This window comes from Dufourea novaeangliae, unplaced genomic scaffold (assembly GCF_001272555.1).
Source record: "Dufourea novaeangliae isolate 0120121106 unplaced genomic scaffold, ASM127255v1 scaffold18, whole genome shotgun sequence".
In the NCBI taxonomy this organism is placed as follows: Eukaryota; Metazoa; Arthropoda; class Insecta; order Hymenoptera; family Halictidae; genus Dufourea; species Dufourea novaeangliae.
In genome coordinates this window covers 185,117-202,219 of record NW_015373888.1, presented here as the reverse complement: position 1 = coordinate 202,219, position 17,103 = coordinate 185,117, and the positions used below count along the sequence as shown (strand labels likewise).

Sequence of the window (17,103 nt, the reverse complement as noted above, 5' to 3'; positions counted from 1 at the left end):
TGACTCGAATTTCGTATGTATTTATTGTACCGTCGCGAAAAGAATACTGAAGAATTTCCAACATTATTTCAAACAGACAGTATACGAAAGAGAAAAAACCATTTATCGATATTTAATTTTATGTAGACCATACTGCAGGCTAACGATATATTTCATGATACAATCTGGGTGAAGAATCTAAAGTGTTCGAACAGACATTTCATATGTTATGACCTAGTATTACTATATCAGGCGCGTGGTTTGTGTAACTGTGCAATAATTAGTGCAAGTTTACATGTTTACTTGGTAAACTAATTTGTTCTAATCAATTTTGTATAAGATATTGCCTAGAGTGCAGGTGACAGATTTTGTAGAACAATTATCATAACTTCCTATGAATTTTCATAAATATTCCAAAGTATTATCTCACAATTAGAAAAACAGTGGATTACTTATTGCTACCTCGAATATTTAACACTAGAACTACCAACGATAAACGAATATCTTTTTCGATAGATCGATAAATATGGCAAACTTTTGAAAATTTACTAATTTCTCTAATGTCATGTCGTAATAAAAGTCACAAAAGATCTGAGAAAATGTATTGTTATAACATTTTAATCGTCGTTGTAAGAATGTACTGACCAGTCATTTAGAAGTAATAGCAAACATGCTATAGACGCGTAAAAATTCCGTGTAATATCGATCCAGTCACGATAAAGAAATTTAAATTACGATCGACGATGCACAATTTTACGCGAATCGACCTCCCATGGAACAATTAAACGACCGTTCGTCGTTTCACGAATGCCGAATCATGTCCAATTGGTCGTTGATCGCAGCGATTGTTCGGCCCGGTGAAGTATCAGCCCGTTAAATGGCTAAATCATCGAATCGATATTTATGCGTTCGATAGAAAGGGGTTGGGGTGGGGGGGGGTGAGGATTTCGGTAGAGAGGTCAGTGCTTGTTCCGTCCCCGGAATCCTGTTCGCGGATGAAAAACATCTCATTGTTAATACCCGCAACCGTATATCCTATTTCCGCCGTTAATTCCAGAAACGACAAGAGCAGCGATCGCCCGTTGTCTCTACGCGTAAAACGATCGTTCGAGGCGACGTGCCGGGAATTATGAACCGACACGAAAAAGAAAGGCCCGAGTATAGCGGTTAGTTGTTCGAAATTTCTCGTTCGGTATCGACGAGAAGAACGAGGAAATGTCGATTCTTAACGTGCACGATTGTGGTGTCGAACGACCATAATGTCGCCGTGTGATATCTCGAATCCAGTGTATTGAACCGTAGATTATGTGTGTACCGAACAAACAGCGGCAATTCGGGGTGATTCTCTATCGTGCCAGCCGGAAATGAAATATCATGTTTGCAGTGTTTGAACATTAATTAACTCTCCTAATTGCCGGGTAGAAACAATTGAAGGGTTTCTTTTGCGCGTATCAAAACGCGTGTAACAATGATAAATCTTCGCGTGTCGGGCGAACGAATTTATGGGACAACGACGTCGAAACTTTTCGATATGATTCTAATGAAATGTTTGCTCAAATGACGAATGGCAGTGGACGATCGACGGCGTTTCCATTCGTCAATCGTTTCGTTCGGCGAATTTATTGGACAAATGTTCGATTACAGGATTCCCCCCTCCGTTAATAATCGAACAAATGTAAATGCGACGACGTGAATCGTTGTTAGGAAAATTTAGCTGCTTGTGTTGGAGTGTTTTGTAGAACAGGTTTGTACAGTCTGGTGCTGTGCAAATCCGTAGGATCGGGAATAAGAACGTTTCTTGTCAGGTAAGTAGTATGGGTCCGTCACTGGTCGGGCAACAGAATATTCAATTAAATTTGATTCTAGAATTATTGGATTCTACTTAGAATCCTATTTTTATTTTAAATTTCATTTTTAAACTCTATTTTTACTTTAGATTTTATTTTTAGAAGTAAAATGGCCTTCTTTCTAATCAGATAAACACTGTAAGTGTTTTTATCTTCAGTTATACATATAGAGTGATGTCCAATATTTCGTTTTAAGTCTTGACCAAAATCAATCTAATTTACAAATTAACTAAAAATCCAGATAGTATGTTTCAGTATTCTATTAAAAATCCATATTGCTTTCGTAAAACTGGTTAAAGGTTCTAGTAGAGAAAGACCTTCATATATCAGCCATATCGAACAGAATCCACTCTTCTGTGACAAAATATCTCCGGTACGTACAAGCGGAACTGGTACCGTACTCACAAGGGAGGCTTGGTAGATCGAAAATTATAAAAAAATTTTATTGGAAAATTTCAACATGGTTGCAGCAGTGTAAGCAAGGTAGTTCCGATAACAAGGAATACCTCTCAAGTCTAACACGTCGATTTCGATGAATTTGGTCACTGGGGTATTACACTGAAATGGATTCGACACATACTTTTTTTAATGGCAGCGGTCCAGTGAAAACAATCCTCAGAATAGTGAGGTGAGAAACAGATTTTCAACACGTCACCTCCTCGTTCGTGCTCTGATGTATTTATACTACATTTTACAGTGTTTCTCACGTTCAAGACTATTGAATAGAAGCAAAGTGATTTTTCTTCGTAACAACGTTAGACCTCATATGGCAAAAAATGTTCAGAAAAAATTCTACCACATTCTCCTTATTCTCCGACCATTGCCTAATAGGATTATCATCTATTTTGGACATGGCAACACTTCTTAGTTGATAAAAATTTTTAAAATGCCAACCAACAAGAAAATATATTACTGATCAGTAGTTTAACAAAAAACCAAAGAAATTGAGTACCGACGGTACAAAGGCTGTACCGAAAAAATAGAAGCAAGTTGTAGGAGAAGGTGACAGTTCTTTTTCATAAAATTTAAAGGTGTCCTTGAGATATTGATCAAAGTTTCGGTATAAATATCAACACGAATTTATGGAATGACCTAATTACATGAGAACTCTGTAGACAACCCCACACAGTATATCCTCGATAAGTGTCCGAAGGCTCCTCGGCCCTGAACATTAACTATTCCATAAACTAATTTCCATATGCGGTTGAAACAAACATAATTGGCTTCAGAATTGCAAGCTCTATCACTGTGCTAAACCTCATTAAAAAGTCAGCATTACACCTGGGTACCTCTCCTTGTCAGTGCCAACGAGCCTTCGAACACTCATGGAGGATTTACTGTATACCATAAATCTGTACGATCGTCAAGGTGTAATCGTATCCTTCTGCAATTCTCTGTTTCAGAACGGCGGGGCCAAGGATGGCTACGACATGAATCTTGGCCCGGCCTGGCAGAAGGGTTACACGGGCAAGGGTGTCGTCGTGTCGATCCTCGACGATGGCATACAAACGAATCATCCAGATCTGGCGCTGAATTACGATCACCAGGCCAGTTGGGATATCAACGACAACGACAACGATCCGATGCCAAGGGACAACGGCGACAACAAGCACGGCACTCGATGCGCCGGCGAGGTCGCCGCGGTCGCGTTCAACCAATACTGCGGCGTCGGTGTCGCCTACAACGCAAGCATCGGTGGTAAGAAATTGCGATTTTTCGAGCGAATACAGCACGGAGCTGGTGGGATCGCGCGCCGCGCCTTGGAACACGCCCCCGGGGGCAGTGGACGGAGACAGTTCGCCTCGGTACACCTCATAAATAATGGTCCCCCGGCTAGATCTCTCCGTGTCCCGTGCCGAAATGAAAACGCAATTCCAGCAAATTAAATTTCATCCGGATACAGGGGCCTCTTTATTAGCCGTGACTTCCTCCCCCCCCCCCCCCCCACTCCGTTACATCCACTGATATGAATTACGATTTCTTCCTCTGTGAGGTATTTTTCTCAAATCGCAACTACGAGAGGATGGGACCGTGTGACTGTTGCAATCCTGAGACTCCTTTTCGAAAGCACATCTGACACGTCTCGTGGTATAAACTGATTTACAGTATTGGCCAAAAGTATTCGACTCTGGTTCATGATTGATGGAACAGTAAATGATTATTCTGTTACGATATAATAGAAGTTATGGAATGAGTACGTACGATGTATAAATCATTTTCAATTAATTTTAGCACAATATTTTGATGAAATTTTTATAGAATAATATTTTTCTCTATCTTTAACCCTTGTGTAGGCAACCGGGTATTCAGGTACCCAGTTCTAAGTTTCCTTTTACAATTGTTTATATGCATCATACCCTGTGTTAATATTATGCTTACACACCGGTTCAATCACATTATTTGCAGCCCATTCGAATTATCATCTCATATTCTATATTTGCATCATAACACCCCAAGTCGGTCCAATATTTCATGGTCGTGTTAAATATTCACGACAAACTAACATTAATTGTATTTCAACATTCTTTAAGGGCCACGGTGATAGGATAACTTTCGAGGTGATTTTAAAGAAATTCATGAACTTTATTATAAATGTTACATGAGATCCTTATGATATGTATGAAACAGAACGAAAAAAATTGTGCTTAACATTTTTAAATACAAAGTAACGACAGAATAGCCGCACGACCGGCACTTATTTTCCACTGAGTCATTCCACGCTGGAATTTTTCACGTCCACACCGTTGGACCCAGAACAAAACAGAAAGTTTTGTCATCTACACACTAAACACCAGAGAAATACCCACGATTTTTGCAAAATATTGAAAACTCTGTTTATAATTCACATTTTTATAAGAAATTTTCTGGCAAGAAGGGAAGAATTGTTTTCAATTGTTCGCCATTTGTTATAAAACTATTAATTACAAAAGGAGTTTTCAATATTTTGCAAAACACATGGTGTGTACATGACAAAACTATTTCTGTTTTTGTTCTAGGTCCAAAGGACATGAACAATTCCAACGCAGAATGATTCAGTAGAAAATACGTATCGGTTGTGCGGCTATTGTACCGCTGTTTTCTATTAAAAAATTCTAAACAAAATTTGTTTTTATTTTTGTTTACATTTTTAATAAAGTTCGTAAATTTCTTTAAAATCACTCCGAAACTTATCCTATCCTTTTTGCCCTGTCATCGTGGCGTTACTTCACCCTTAATTCACTGCCACAGGTGCTCGTCACCTTTTCACTTCAATCACAATTCCTTTTATCTCGATCCGTTGTTCTCCGAAGATCTCCCTCGAATTAAAATTGCTCTGTATACAATCACGTTTCTCATCGGACCACAGCCAGATTCGATTTCACAACGAAAGCAACCCCTTTTCCATCCCTCCGCGCGAACGACATCGAGTAATTCGATTTTTCACGCGTTGGTCCCCGGCTGCGCATGGTGTTTAATTGCTTGTCGTCACCTTAATCGCCGTCGCGACGTCGATCCCACCCCTCGTCGTTTCGTTTCCATTCGCGGTCCTCGTTTTGCCTTGTAACAATTATTAAAACGTCAATCATTCCGTGTCGGAGGGCTCGTTATAAGTCGCGCCCCGACTGGGGAACTGTTTCCCATGGGATATATCGAATTCCGATAATTTTCTCAATTCGTTTCCATCAAAATGCGTGTCGACAATACGGACCAGATCGATTTAACGCGCTCGGAATACCTGTAGCTCGTCCTACCCTATCCGGCAAAAACGAACGTCAATTCACGTAATTAGAAATTGGCGGAGGCGCAGCGCGATTGTCGCGAAGATTCGACGACGTTTCGCGAATGAGGGTGTATTGGGGTATGTGTGCACGAATTCCCGCGGTGACGACGACAACGACGACGACGAGGACGCAATAGGCAACGAGAAGGAAAGCTATCTGACGTACATACCATCCGTGTTCTCAGGCGTGCGAATGCTCGATGGCCCGGTAAACGACGCCGTCGAGGCCAGAGCGCTGGGATTGAATCCTGATCACATCGATATATACAGCGCTTCTTGGGGCCCGGAGGACGACGGGAAAACTGTCGATGGCCCTGGACCTCTTGCCAGGAGGGCGTTTATTTACGGTGTAACGAGCGTAAGTTGCATGACATTGATCTGGTTTGATTCTTTTCCTGTATCTTTGAGCTAGAGGAAACTCGTTGGAATGTATATCTGAACCCCAGAACCAGAGTGTATTAACCCATTGCCTTGTAACATCGAGTCAGACACGTGATGACGATTTCAAAGTGGATTTAATAAACGTGTGTATCATTCATTTTCTTTGAGTCTTCTAGTAATGATAAATAATAACTTAGTGCGATTGTAATATACAGTTGACGCAAACCAAATTCTAATAGACCATCACTATTATATGATCAACAACGTATTTCAGAGTAATATAAAAATTGCAGTTGTATAAATGTTCCGAGTAGTCTAAATTCTAAAAGATACATCTAAACTTTGCCCTGATCACATTTCCATTATGAAAAAGAACCCCAATAACGAAATAAACTCTTCAGGGTGTAGTCTAAAATAGGTAAGATTTAAAAAAAAAAAAAACTATGAATCAATGAACCATCACAGCAGATAGCCTTCTTAAATCTCAACAATTCTAGTAACAAGGGCTGCTTGTCAATCGAGAAATACCGATATCGTCGGGACTCTGTTGGAAATCAGCTCAACCTTGCGAAACCAAACTACCATCCCCTATCAGTCAACGTAAACACGTCTTCCTCGAATCTCTCGATAAACAAGACGAATCAAAAAAGAAAGAATGTAACCGCATCACCTTTGAGCTACGTTCCCGCAGAGTCTCATCGAGGTTCCGCGTACCCAATCCGTGAAGTCAAGCCCCACCCGCAAACATCCCGAAACTCCAAACATTCAAAAGCGAAAGATACCCGACAATCAAGCCTCAGACCCAAAAGCTAACATAGTCCGCACAGAACCAAACCAAAGGCTAACGATTCTTAAATAAATCTGCAAAAGGGTCGCAAAGGCAAAGGGTCGATCTTCGTGTGGGCGTCGGGGAACGGCGGTCGTCACACGGATTCCTGCAACTGCGACGGCTACACGAACAGTATTTTCACGCTGTCCATATCGAGCGCTACCCAGGGCGGCTACAAACCTTGGTACCTCGAGGAATACGCCTGGCAACGACAAGGGCGTCGCGACCGTGGACATGGACGCGAAGCTACGGCCGGATCATATTTGCACCGTCGAACACACCGGGACATCCGCGTCGGCCCCGTTGGCCGCTGGGATCGCGGCGCTGGCGCTGGAAGCGAATCCGAGCCTCACCTGGCGGGACATGCAGTACCTGGTAGTGCTCACCTCTAGATCTGGCCCCCTCGAGAAGGAACCCGGATGGATACTGAACGGAGTCAAGAGGAAGGTCTCCCACAAATTCGGTTACGGGCTGATGGACGCCGGCGCTATGGTCAGTCTGGCCGAACAATGGACCAACGTGCCACCCCAACATATCTGCAAGTCCGACGAGATCAACGAGGAGAGACGTATCGATCCGACCTACGGTTATACGCTGAGCGTCTACATGGATGTCACCGGCTGCGCTGGATCCTTGAACGAGGTTCGATTCCTCGAGCACGTGCAGTGTAAGGTAAGAATCACCCCCGGGGGCTGACACACCGATAGTATATTGACGTGAAGATGCGGTTCCTGTCACGTGTGTGATTCTTTGCCTCCTCGAGCCACCGCCGTGACACGAGCTTCTATAGGGGAGTATACGGGGGGGAAAAGTAATCGGCTGATCGGGTAGCAAACTCGTGGCGAGGTTAGGTCTTTCGCTTTCTGAACAATTGCTTTGACCAAGTAAGCTACTCAAGCCTTAAACTGTTCTTTTTGTCCTAGTTCGTATACTCTAAGCATACGTGACAACTGTACCAGTTACAGAAACCAAACTGATTAACACTGTGGAATACAGTAAATCTTCGATTAATGCTCGAAACTCGGGACTGCTTTCGAACAGTTATCATAGAGAGACACTATTTCTGCACCTCATAAATTCGACAGGAACCTACCAGTAGTTGGGCATGAAGCAGAAGCATTTATCGTAAAGATCATTTTGAGCATTTATCGAGAATTCACTGCAGAATGAAGATCGTTAATATTATAGAAATGACTGCTTTAAATTCGACTTGAAATGTACGAAGATATAAATGTTACGTAATGAATTATGATACAAGTTTTAGTAACCTTTTCGCTACAGGCCGATCAAAAATAAAGTGCTGTGATTACGATTGTCGTGAAAATGTAACGAATTTGTAGCTTTTTGGATTGTAAATCACGTAAAGAGACCTAAAAGTGTCATTCGAAGGCATGCTGTTGAAATTAAGAAATTTATTCAAGATGGAATTGATCAGTTTGGTTTCAGAGAGACGCACATCTTCCTTCTGTAGGCCTTTTGCTCTAAATACAGGAGCTTGCAATTTCATTGGTGTTCCATGTTTCGAAAAATCCGTTTATATACACTTTTTAGACTTCTAAAACGTGCGAAGAGTATTGAAAAAAATCTTTCGACTCTGCGTATTACGTGTTTCCCTGAAATAACGAATCGAGCTGATCTCTCTAGTCCAGGATACGTAATTTGCACCATTTGCATTTCGCTCCGCCAGAAATTCTTACCCCGCGATGTTAAAGTGACTGAGCTATTTCTCAGCCGGTATTTATGAATAGTAGCTAATATTTTCCGCTCGGCAGAATACATAATACATTTTCGCCGGGTCTGGACCTTTTAAATTCTCGTAATACGCGGGGAACATTTGCAAGTTCCGCACATAGAAAGAATAAACTGATCATTAAAATGTAAATTCACCGTGGAACCGTTTTTATGAATCGTAAACCCGTGCGAGAACTACGCTTTTTATATGAACTGAAAATAAATTTGAACCCTGGAATCTATTCGCCCCCCCCCCCCCCGTTGAAAGGGTTCCGCGTTTAACAACATGGCGCTCGTTTAATTATCACTTATTGCCGCACATAAATAATAGCTGCGTTATCGATTCACTGAGGAGAACATTGCAACTAGGTAAACCGAAGTTTAAAAAGAACAATATTGTCGTGGTGGAAGTGTTCACGAAGTTTTCCATCTTCCACAGGATGGATCACAAACATTTTTCTCCCGGCCCTTTCTTTCAAGGGGACGTCAAATGTTTCTTTTCGCGAACAGGTCTCACTGAGGTTCTTCCCACGGGGTAATTTGAGGTTGTTGTTGACCTCGCCGATGGGCACCACGTCGACTTTGCTGTTCGAGAGGCCACGGGATGTCCTCAGCGCGAACTTTGATGACTGGCCGTTCCTCAGCGTGCACTTCTGGGGCGAGAAAGCGGACGGTCGGTGGACCCTGCAGATCATTAACGCCGGGAACCGGCATGTCAACTCGCCCGGCAAGTACTCTTATTTAAGTCACCTCGGTCTCAAGAAGCATAACCTCGACATTGATCTAACTGTCCGCTGAACTAATTGGCTGTTTAACAACGGAATGAAATCGTGTTTAATGAGTTCAGTTAATGTTTGTTCTGTCTTTCTTCTGGTTAGAATGGAACATTTAATTTCCTTAACTCTTTAATGCCCAGACCCTTAAAACGTTATGTCAAAATTATGAGACTGATATTTCGAAATCGAAAATATCGATATTAAACCAAGCTATTTTTTTTTTATTTTTTTTTTTTGGAGGGAATACATACTTGAATTTACTTATATTTATGTACTTCACATCGATGAAACTACGTAATTTGACGCACTTTTGAATTGCATCGGTGCAACACTGGATGTTAAAGAGTTAACTGCAAAGGATGTGTTTAAACGTCTGACGATCTTTATTCGATGCTCCTGGTTTGATTGGCTGTAAAAGCGAGATACTGCTTGCATTTCTGAGCTCCTCACAAGCAGGAATCGCGAAGGAATCTGAGGACATAGAATGAATCACAAGCTAATAAAAATTGATCATTTTTGTACATTGTATGGTATTTGTAAACTATTTTGAATTGTATGGAATTCGAATTACTGGCATTTTACGATCATTAAAAATTACGCCAAGAATAGTGTTTTTGAATTATTTCTTGTCGCAGAAGTCTTAGGAAATTGGTGATAAAAGTTTCGTAAAGGTATGATGTAGAATGTAGAGTAAAGAAAATATTGATTTCGTGTTAGTCGTTGATACATTGATACGCATCTGTCATATAGACGTTTACTGATGGCTCTATCAGACTTTCGACATGTCTTGCTTACAATCAATCTAAAGCATGGAAAATCGAAATTTTGAAACATTGTTGTGGGGCTTGTATTTACCCTCCGTGATTAAAGAGGTACACTAAGATCGACATATTCGATGGTTTGGAAAGTTCGTGCTATTCCAAGCACAGAGTTCTTGTTACCCTTTTACCGAAGAAAAGAAAAGAAAAAGATATACAAGCATAAAATTATGAATTAGGTGTAAAAAAGACTGCATTACTTCAATTGCACTATTACAGCATCCACCTTATTTATCGAGTGATCATTTCCTTGGAGCATTGAGAGATTTCCTGTAAAAATGGCGTCGAAAATGGAAAGTCACCCGGAAGCACGTTTAAGATTATTTTCATCAAGATAATGAGAAATTTTATGTGACTGGAATAATAAAATTATCCAGAGATGGTAAGGATAACGTAAAAATAAAGGGAAGGAGGAAATAAGATGCTAATTGAACACTGTGAACTACTACTCTACTCTTGAAATGATCACGAACTTTCCACACAACTCGAGGCTTGCTTCAATAACCTTTATACTACTGCTACTACCAATACTAACTAAATGGTATGAGTAGAATATAAATTAACACCTTGACTGCCAGCTACGAGATAACTCGTAGTTGAAACATCGAAAACATGCTGGATTATTTAAATACCTCTACAAAATTTTGATATAAGATTAATATCACAGTATAATTTAAAACGAGACAAGCAATCTCTATTAATCAAACGCATATATTTTCAAAGATTTATGACTTAAAAAACGAAATAAAGTGTGTCTGGCTACGTACTGCCTTTTCCACTGTGGCAATCAACGTGTTAAAACTGTAAATTTCTTACCATATATGTTTTATTATTATAACAAAAATGTTTATTTAATATATTCTTAATGCACTGCTCAAAACAATTAGGGGATCGCTAGTGTAGACAGTCCGGTTACGCCCGTCAATCGAAAGTAACGACAGAAATGCTATAAATTTTAGAAATTGACATATTTTTGTACGATACAAATAACTAAATTTACTTTTATAAAAGAATGTTCAAGAAATTATTGACGGATACTCTAGACTCTAATTGTGTTGTGCAGTACATAAATGTATGTAACTTTGAAGTTACGAGGTGTCACAGAGGCTTAACAAACAGTAATAATAGTCTTACCAGACTTAATAGGCCAGCACGCTTATTAGAAGTAATTATACTGTAAATTACAGTGCGTTCTTACAATCAAAATAACACTTTGTCGACCCGTTGGCTCATAGGATCTTCTGGAAGGGTGCAGTTTAATGTAATGCACACTACAGCCACTATAACAATTACACTAAATGTAATTAACAAGACTGTATTATGAGTAGAGGGACCTTAATCCGCGAGAACGAAACATTCTTTCTGTTAATCTGATGTTTATTTTTTCAGGAATCAAGTGCAATGCACATTTGCGACGTCCTGCAACTATATCTCGGGATAAAAGTGGCAGACTCCCTTGTTTAAAGTAGAATAACTCTGATCTCCCAGATATCTGTCAGATAATTTCGTAAGATTTTCTGATTTTTTCACAACATGGAAAAGATATTGGTTTCTCCGCTGTTACAACATTGTAAGATCTCTAAAATCCTCTAACGCCTCAGATATCCAGGATTAATCGATTATCACGGTAGAAGTAGTCGACAAAGTGTTACGAAAAGAGAATTAGAAGAACATTTAAAGATAAAAACATTCTATATTCACGAAAGATGTGTAAAATACCCTTAATTCACTCTCTTTAATCTTCAATTATTTGCCTCCACAATATTTAAAGACCTATGGAAATAACTTATCGCATTCGAAAACCAAGACAGTAATCATTAGTCAGTATCTTAGGGCAGTTCCACGAAGACTACGCATTGTTGTTCATCTTTGACTTCCATTTAAACGAAGGTTCATTCTTACTCCATTATCAAACAAAGAAACACTGGTGCAGAGCTGAGCAATTCTCATTGACTGTTTTGGGCAGTTTTCAATATTCACGAGCAAAATCTTGTTTTCTACCTTTGAACAATTATTCTGTACGCAAAGGATCTTATGATATTGTTCACGCGTAAAGGTAATCTATAACTCGTTTCTACCTTATACACTTCCAGTAACCCCAGTAACCTTAAATACTACCGCCACGAACCTTCGTCCAAAACTGAAAAATTGGGTGATATCAGATACAAACGTCTGTGAATTGTTTACTTGTCCAGCGCTTCACTGGTGCTATCATCCACATGAGAATAATTCTCAAAAATAATAGACTAGGTCTGGTGTCTTCTAACTAAACTCCCAGGTGTCTAACTAAAATAGATCCTTTAACTTTCCCACATTTATTTCTAATAAACCTGCATACGATCTGAATCGTCCAATGGATCTCTCTGTTGGACAGAACCAAAATACCCGACAAAAAATCATGAAAAGAACTGTCCAATAAGCCTCCAAAGACAATAAAACCTGTGAAATAATTAATGTCAGTTTCTCATTCCCATTTCTCGGGTCCGCTGTTACAGGAATCCTGAAGAAGTGGCAGCTGATCTTCTACGGGACAGCGACGAATCCGATCAGGATCCGGACACGACAATTTAACCCGGTACAAGCGCATTCTTCGTACGCCTCCGTGCATTACCCATTCACTGTAGACGATGCTCCGCAATCACACGGCCATCGCGGCGACGTCGACTTCTTTCCTTCGTCTACCTTTCAGGGCTACCAGGGCCCGTACGTCGGCGCTGCCTCGAACGTCCAGGCGTCTGTCGCAACCCTGGACGGATCATCGGCGCCAATCCTGACCAATCGTCTGCCCGGCGACACGTCATCCGCGTTCGACTCGCCGTCGTCCTCGTCCCAAGTCGGTGACGACTCGTTGGACGCCATCAGAAAGATTCTGCACGACTGCGATCCACAGTGCGATCCGCAGGGTTGCTACGGAAAAGGGCCCACTCAGTGCATTGCTTGTAAAAATTACCGACTCGACAAGTAAGTGGATTCATCAATTTTGACATATTCTGGAGTTTTGGGTGCTGGATCTTGTCGTGGGAAACGGAGGTATGGTTGCTTGTAGAGTGTGAATGTTTTTTTATAATTAGACAGGGAGTAGGAAGCATGGCACAGTGTATTGCGGTTATTTGGGACACCTCGGAACTATGGCGTCCTTTGACCAGATTAAACGGATGTCCCAATTGTATGACTTATCACATTGGTAAATAATGTACATTCGATTAAATTTTGTTCTTTGAGCTTTGTCCCGAATAAACGGCTACCTCGATTAATCGGTGGCCCAAATAAGCGGAGTGCACTGTATTCTGTGGAATGAGACAGTAACTTTGGATAGTATAAAATATTTATTTACGGGAAGTATACTGTGTCAGGGAGCCCAAAACATATCAGGAATAATTCTTTTGTAGATGAACTTCAAAGTCATCATTAGTCTTTTTTAACCCTTCAGGGACGACGTTAGTTTTCCGTTATACACGTTACTATGTATAATCTGTTCATAAATCAAATTTTGAGATATTTTTCGTAACTATATTTGATTGAAAGGCTACCAAGAGAGTATTTAAGTGACCACACGGAGGCCGTTATTGAAGAGTTAATTACATGATTTTTTATGACTCAAAAGGGAGTAGAAGTTACGGTACTATACAGGGCGGGGCAATAAATTTCCCTGCCTGCTATGTTTACTCTGCTTTCGACGACGACTACGATAGAAAATAATTTAATTTACGGAAGTTATACAGTGTCTGGGAGCAAAACATATTAATAATTCTTGGGTGAACTTCCGGAAAGCACCCACACCTGGTGACCCTAACCTTGGCATGTTATCAAGGCCACCCTCCCGAGTAACTTCCAAAAGGTTTAAACCGCCGATCATTGTTTATTAAAAAGTTATTAACAAAGAAAGAGTGAAAATCGTAGGTACCGTAATTTTCACAGAAATCCGAACTTTTCCGTACAAAGTACGAAAGTGTCATGTATAAAATCTTTCTCTGATCAGTATAATGCTCCAGAGTTGGTTAGAGACAGTTCAAGAAAAAAGGTATGTCATAGTTGGTTAGAGGTGTGGATGCTTTGCGGGAGTTTATCCGACTTCGAAGCCATCGTCAGTTTCATTTTAAATTGCATAATTTTCAATAATTAAAAAGAGACTAGGAAACATAATGTCATACAGAATGAAACAATTACTTCGTTCACCTGTAATGTTTCCTTTAACTTTAGCGGTACAAAATAATTTTACTTACGAAAGGTGTACAATGTCAAAGGGGTTAGAACATGTCAGTAATCATTCTTTTGTAGATTCTTTCGCAGATTTCTTAAAATTACATGATTTCTGATCATTAAAGAGAAGAAAATAATCTTATTTTCAGAAAAATGTTCTCCTGAAGCTTTATTTTCGAAAAAAGTCGTACTTGAAATTTTGGTACAACATAGAATAACTGTTTAAACTACGGTACGGTTCGATTTCAACCGTGACTGTGCACTAGATAAGTAAATATTCATGTTCGTTTATTTACAATTTCACCCAGTCTCCACTAATAACTGTGAGTCTCCACTGATAACTGCAGAGCAGACAGTGAATTTGATGGAAATTTCCTGAGGTACGGCTTTACAAATGATGTTCAAACAAGTCGAAAGTTGGGGTAGATACATTTGCGACCCTTTTAGCGTGTTACGTTCTTCGATCAATACGCATATATCCTGTTACAGTTTATTCGAAAGCGCACGGCCATGTTTTCGATTGAAATTTCACGTATGTGGTTCGTTAAAATCTATCGATGATATTTAAAAAAAAAAGGTAGGTCTGATGGTCGGTAATCAACGTCCACCGAAAATATTCTCCTGAATATTTAAATATTTAATTTAACGAATGCTTAATATCGAAACGAAATATTGTTCTTGTTCACGCAATTTTTTGTTTCCCTCGTTCTGAAAGATATGACATCGTTGTTATTTTTTAACACCTGTCTGGTATTCTTTTTTGTCGCACGAAGATGAGCCCTTTTTGAACGCCGGGAGAAAAAAAATTGCTAGAAAAACCTTGAAAACTCGCCATCCGTCTCTGCTGCCATTTATTTCGTTTCGCGATACATTTCACGGTACATTGCACCATCTGCGCATCCATCGCGGCTCGCAAACGTTTGGCGTGGCACGTTATTTAGAGCGAAACTTTTTATGTAAAAATAGAACAGTGGATTTTGGATTTGTTTTTTGCAGTATAAGGAAGCAAAAAAATTTGAACGGTGTTTTTTTAAATAAAACATTGAACGTGAAGCTTTGGTTTCGATAAAAATCGTGTTTAGAAATTTGCCAGACGCTGGAATAACTGTTTAAACTACGGTACGGTTCGATTTAACAGTCACATACAAGGTCCTCATCATGGAAAATACAAAAACGTACTTTCGTTTATAATTATCATGTTTCACTGACATAAAAATGTTGTCGTCACATTATATTTATACAGAACTTGAATCTTTCTACCGTTTTAATTCCATCGCTCAGTTTTCAACTATGAAGTGAATTTTTACACGATGGAAAATTTTTTGTGTAAAATTTTAAAGTAAATTCATACACAAAATGCTTCTATCGACGGTTGTTTTCATCGGTTCGCTTGCTATATTATTTTATCTGAATTTATAAAGAATACAAAAGTAATTGATTGGTTATAAAAACACGGGCACAAATCAACAACACTTTCCTCGGATATCGAAGACAAAAGCTGGACAAATTAACAATAAGATCAACCTGCTTTTTTTCGATTGAATTAACCGTTTTAATTAAACCCCGGTTGAAATTCATCGTCTCGTCGGCAAGACAAACAACGCCTGTTCCGTGCCCCAGTAATAACGTGTCAGATAAATTTTTCCTGCGTTACTGAATGAGAAACTTGAACTGTTAATTCCCCAAGATTAAAGCAATTGCCGCGAGCCTCGGTGTCCGCCGTGTGTTCACAGGAAATGAAAGTTTCGCTACAATAGAAAATGAAGCTATTCTTTCTATCTTGACTCATTCAACCGTGAAATTGGTTGTTGGGTAATTGATTAACTCTTAACATTCGCTTGTATTAAAAGGACTCACAGTAACAAAACCCACGTGAAAACCAGCACGATCTGTAGGGATCAAAGAAATTGAAACTATAATAAAAGCGGTACACGATTCACATTACACGCCTGTTATAGTAAATCGCTTATTTAACTACTCGAAACGATAAATGCTGCGATACGTCCATTGTTACGATTAACCCTTTGACTGCGAACCACGCTTTTAAGCTTCCTTTATTCGTTGTAATAAGAGACTCTGAAAGTGACCATTGTCAAATCTGTCCTTGCTCTAGCATCAGTCATACGTTTCTTCTGTAACGACTAGACTGCGGATTTTTATGCAGAATAACATTTTGTACAGTAATTCATAAATAGACAGCGGATGTTTATGCAAATTTACAATTTTGGACACTAATATAGAAGAGACAAAATTACCGAGAAATTTCTTTTCTACTATGGGTTATAATATATTACATACTATGGATTTTAATATGTTAATAATAATACATAAATAGTATTAAATTTTATTGGAATCTTTATTTTTCTACATTTTGCAAGTCAAGGGACGCTATAAGTACATAAATATTCACTGTCTATTCATAAGACAAGAAAAAGTGTAGGTATTTTTTTCTTCTCTTAAGTATCTTTTTGTATTTATTTTTTATAGTCGCATTGTATTTAAATTACGATACTATTATTTTTGCAATAAGTATCTTATTATGTTCAAACTAAAATAAAAAATCCCTTGCATCTGCTGAAGGTTTTGGTTTTTGTTGTACTTCACATATCCCTATAGGTTACAAATCTATAAAATCCACAGACAATTGGATGTTTTTTTTTTTCAAATTATTAACAAGAGCATTACCATATCGTCCATAACAAGCGTTCTGTTTCCAAATAATTCGCAGGCTAAAGATTAAAATCTGACGTTTCGTAATACCTGCGCTTTTTATCGAACGAGA

The 17,103-nt window shown here is 39.3% G+C and overlaps 1 protein-coding gene across 1 annotated transcript in view; it reads left to right on the top strand.

The window, feature by feature from the left end:
- LOC107185434 (furin-like protease 2) overlaps window positions 1–17,103 on the top strand; it is a 540,167-nt gene that overhangs the window by 513,683 nt on the left and 9,381 nt on the right. Inside the window, 6 exon segments of the mRNA XM_015573110.1 lie at window positions 3,230–3,524; window positions 5,772–5,944; window positions 6,838–6,992; window positions 6,994–7,468; window positions 9,038–9,254; window positions 12,617–13,082. Of these exon segments, the coding sequence (XP_015428596.1) occupies window positions 3,230–3,524; window positions 5,772–5,944; window positions 6,838–6,992; window positions 6,994–7,468; window positions 9,038–9,254; window positions 12,617–13,082 (1,781 nt within the window).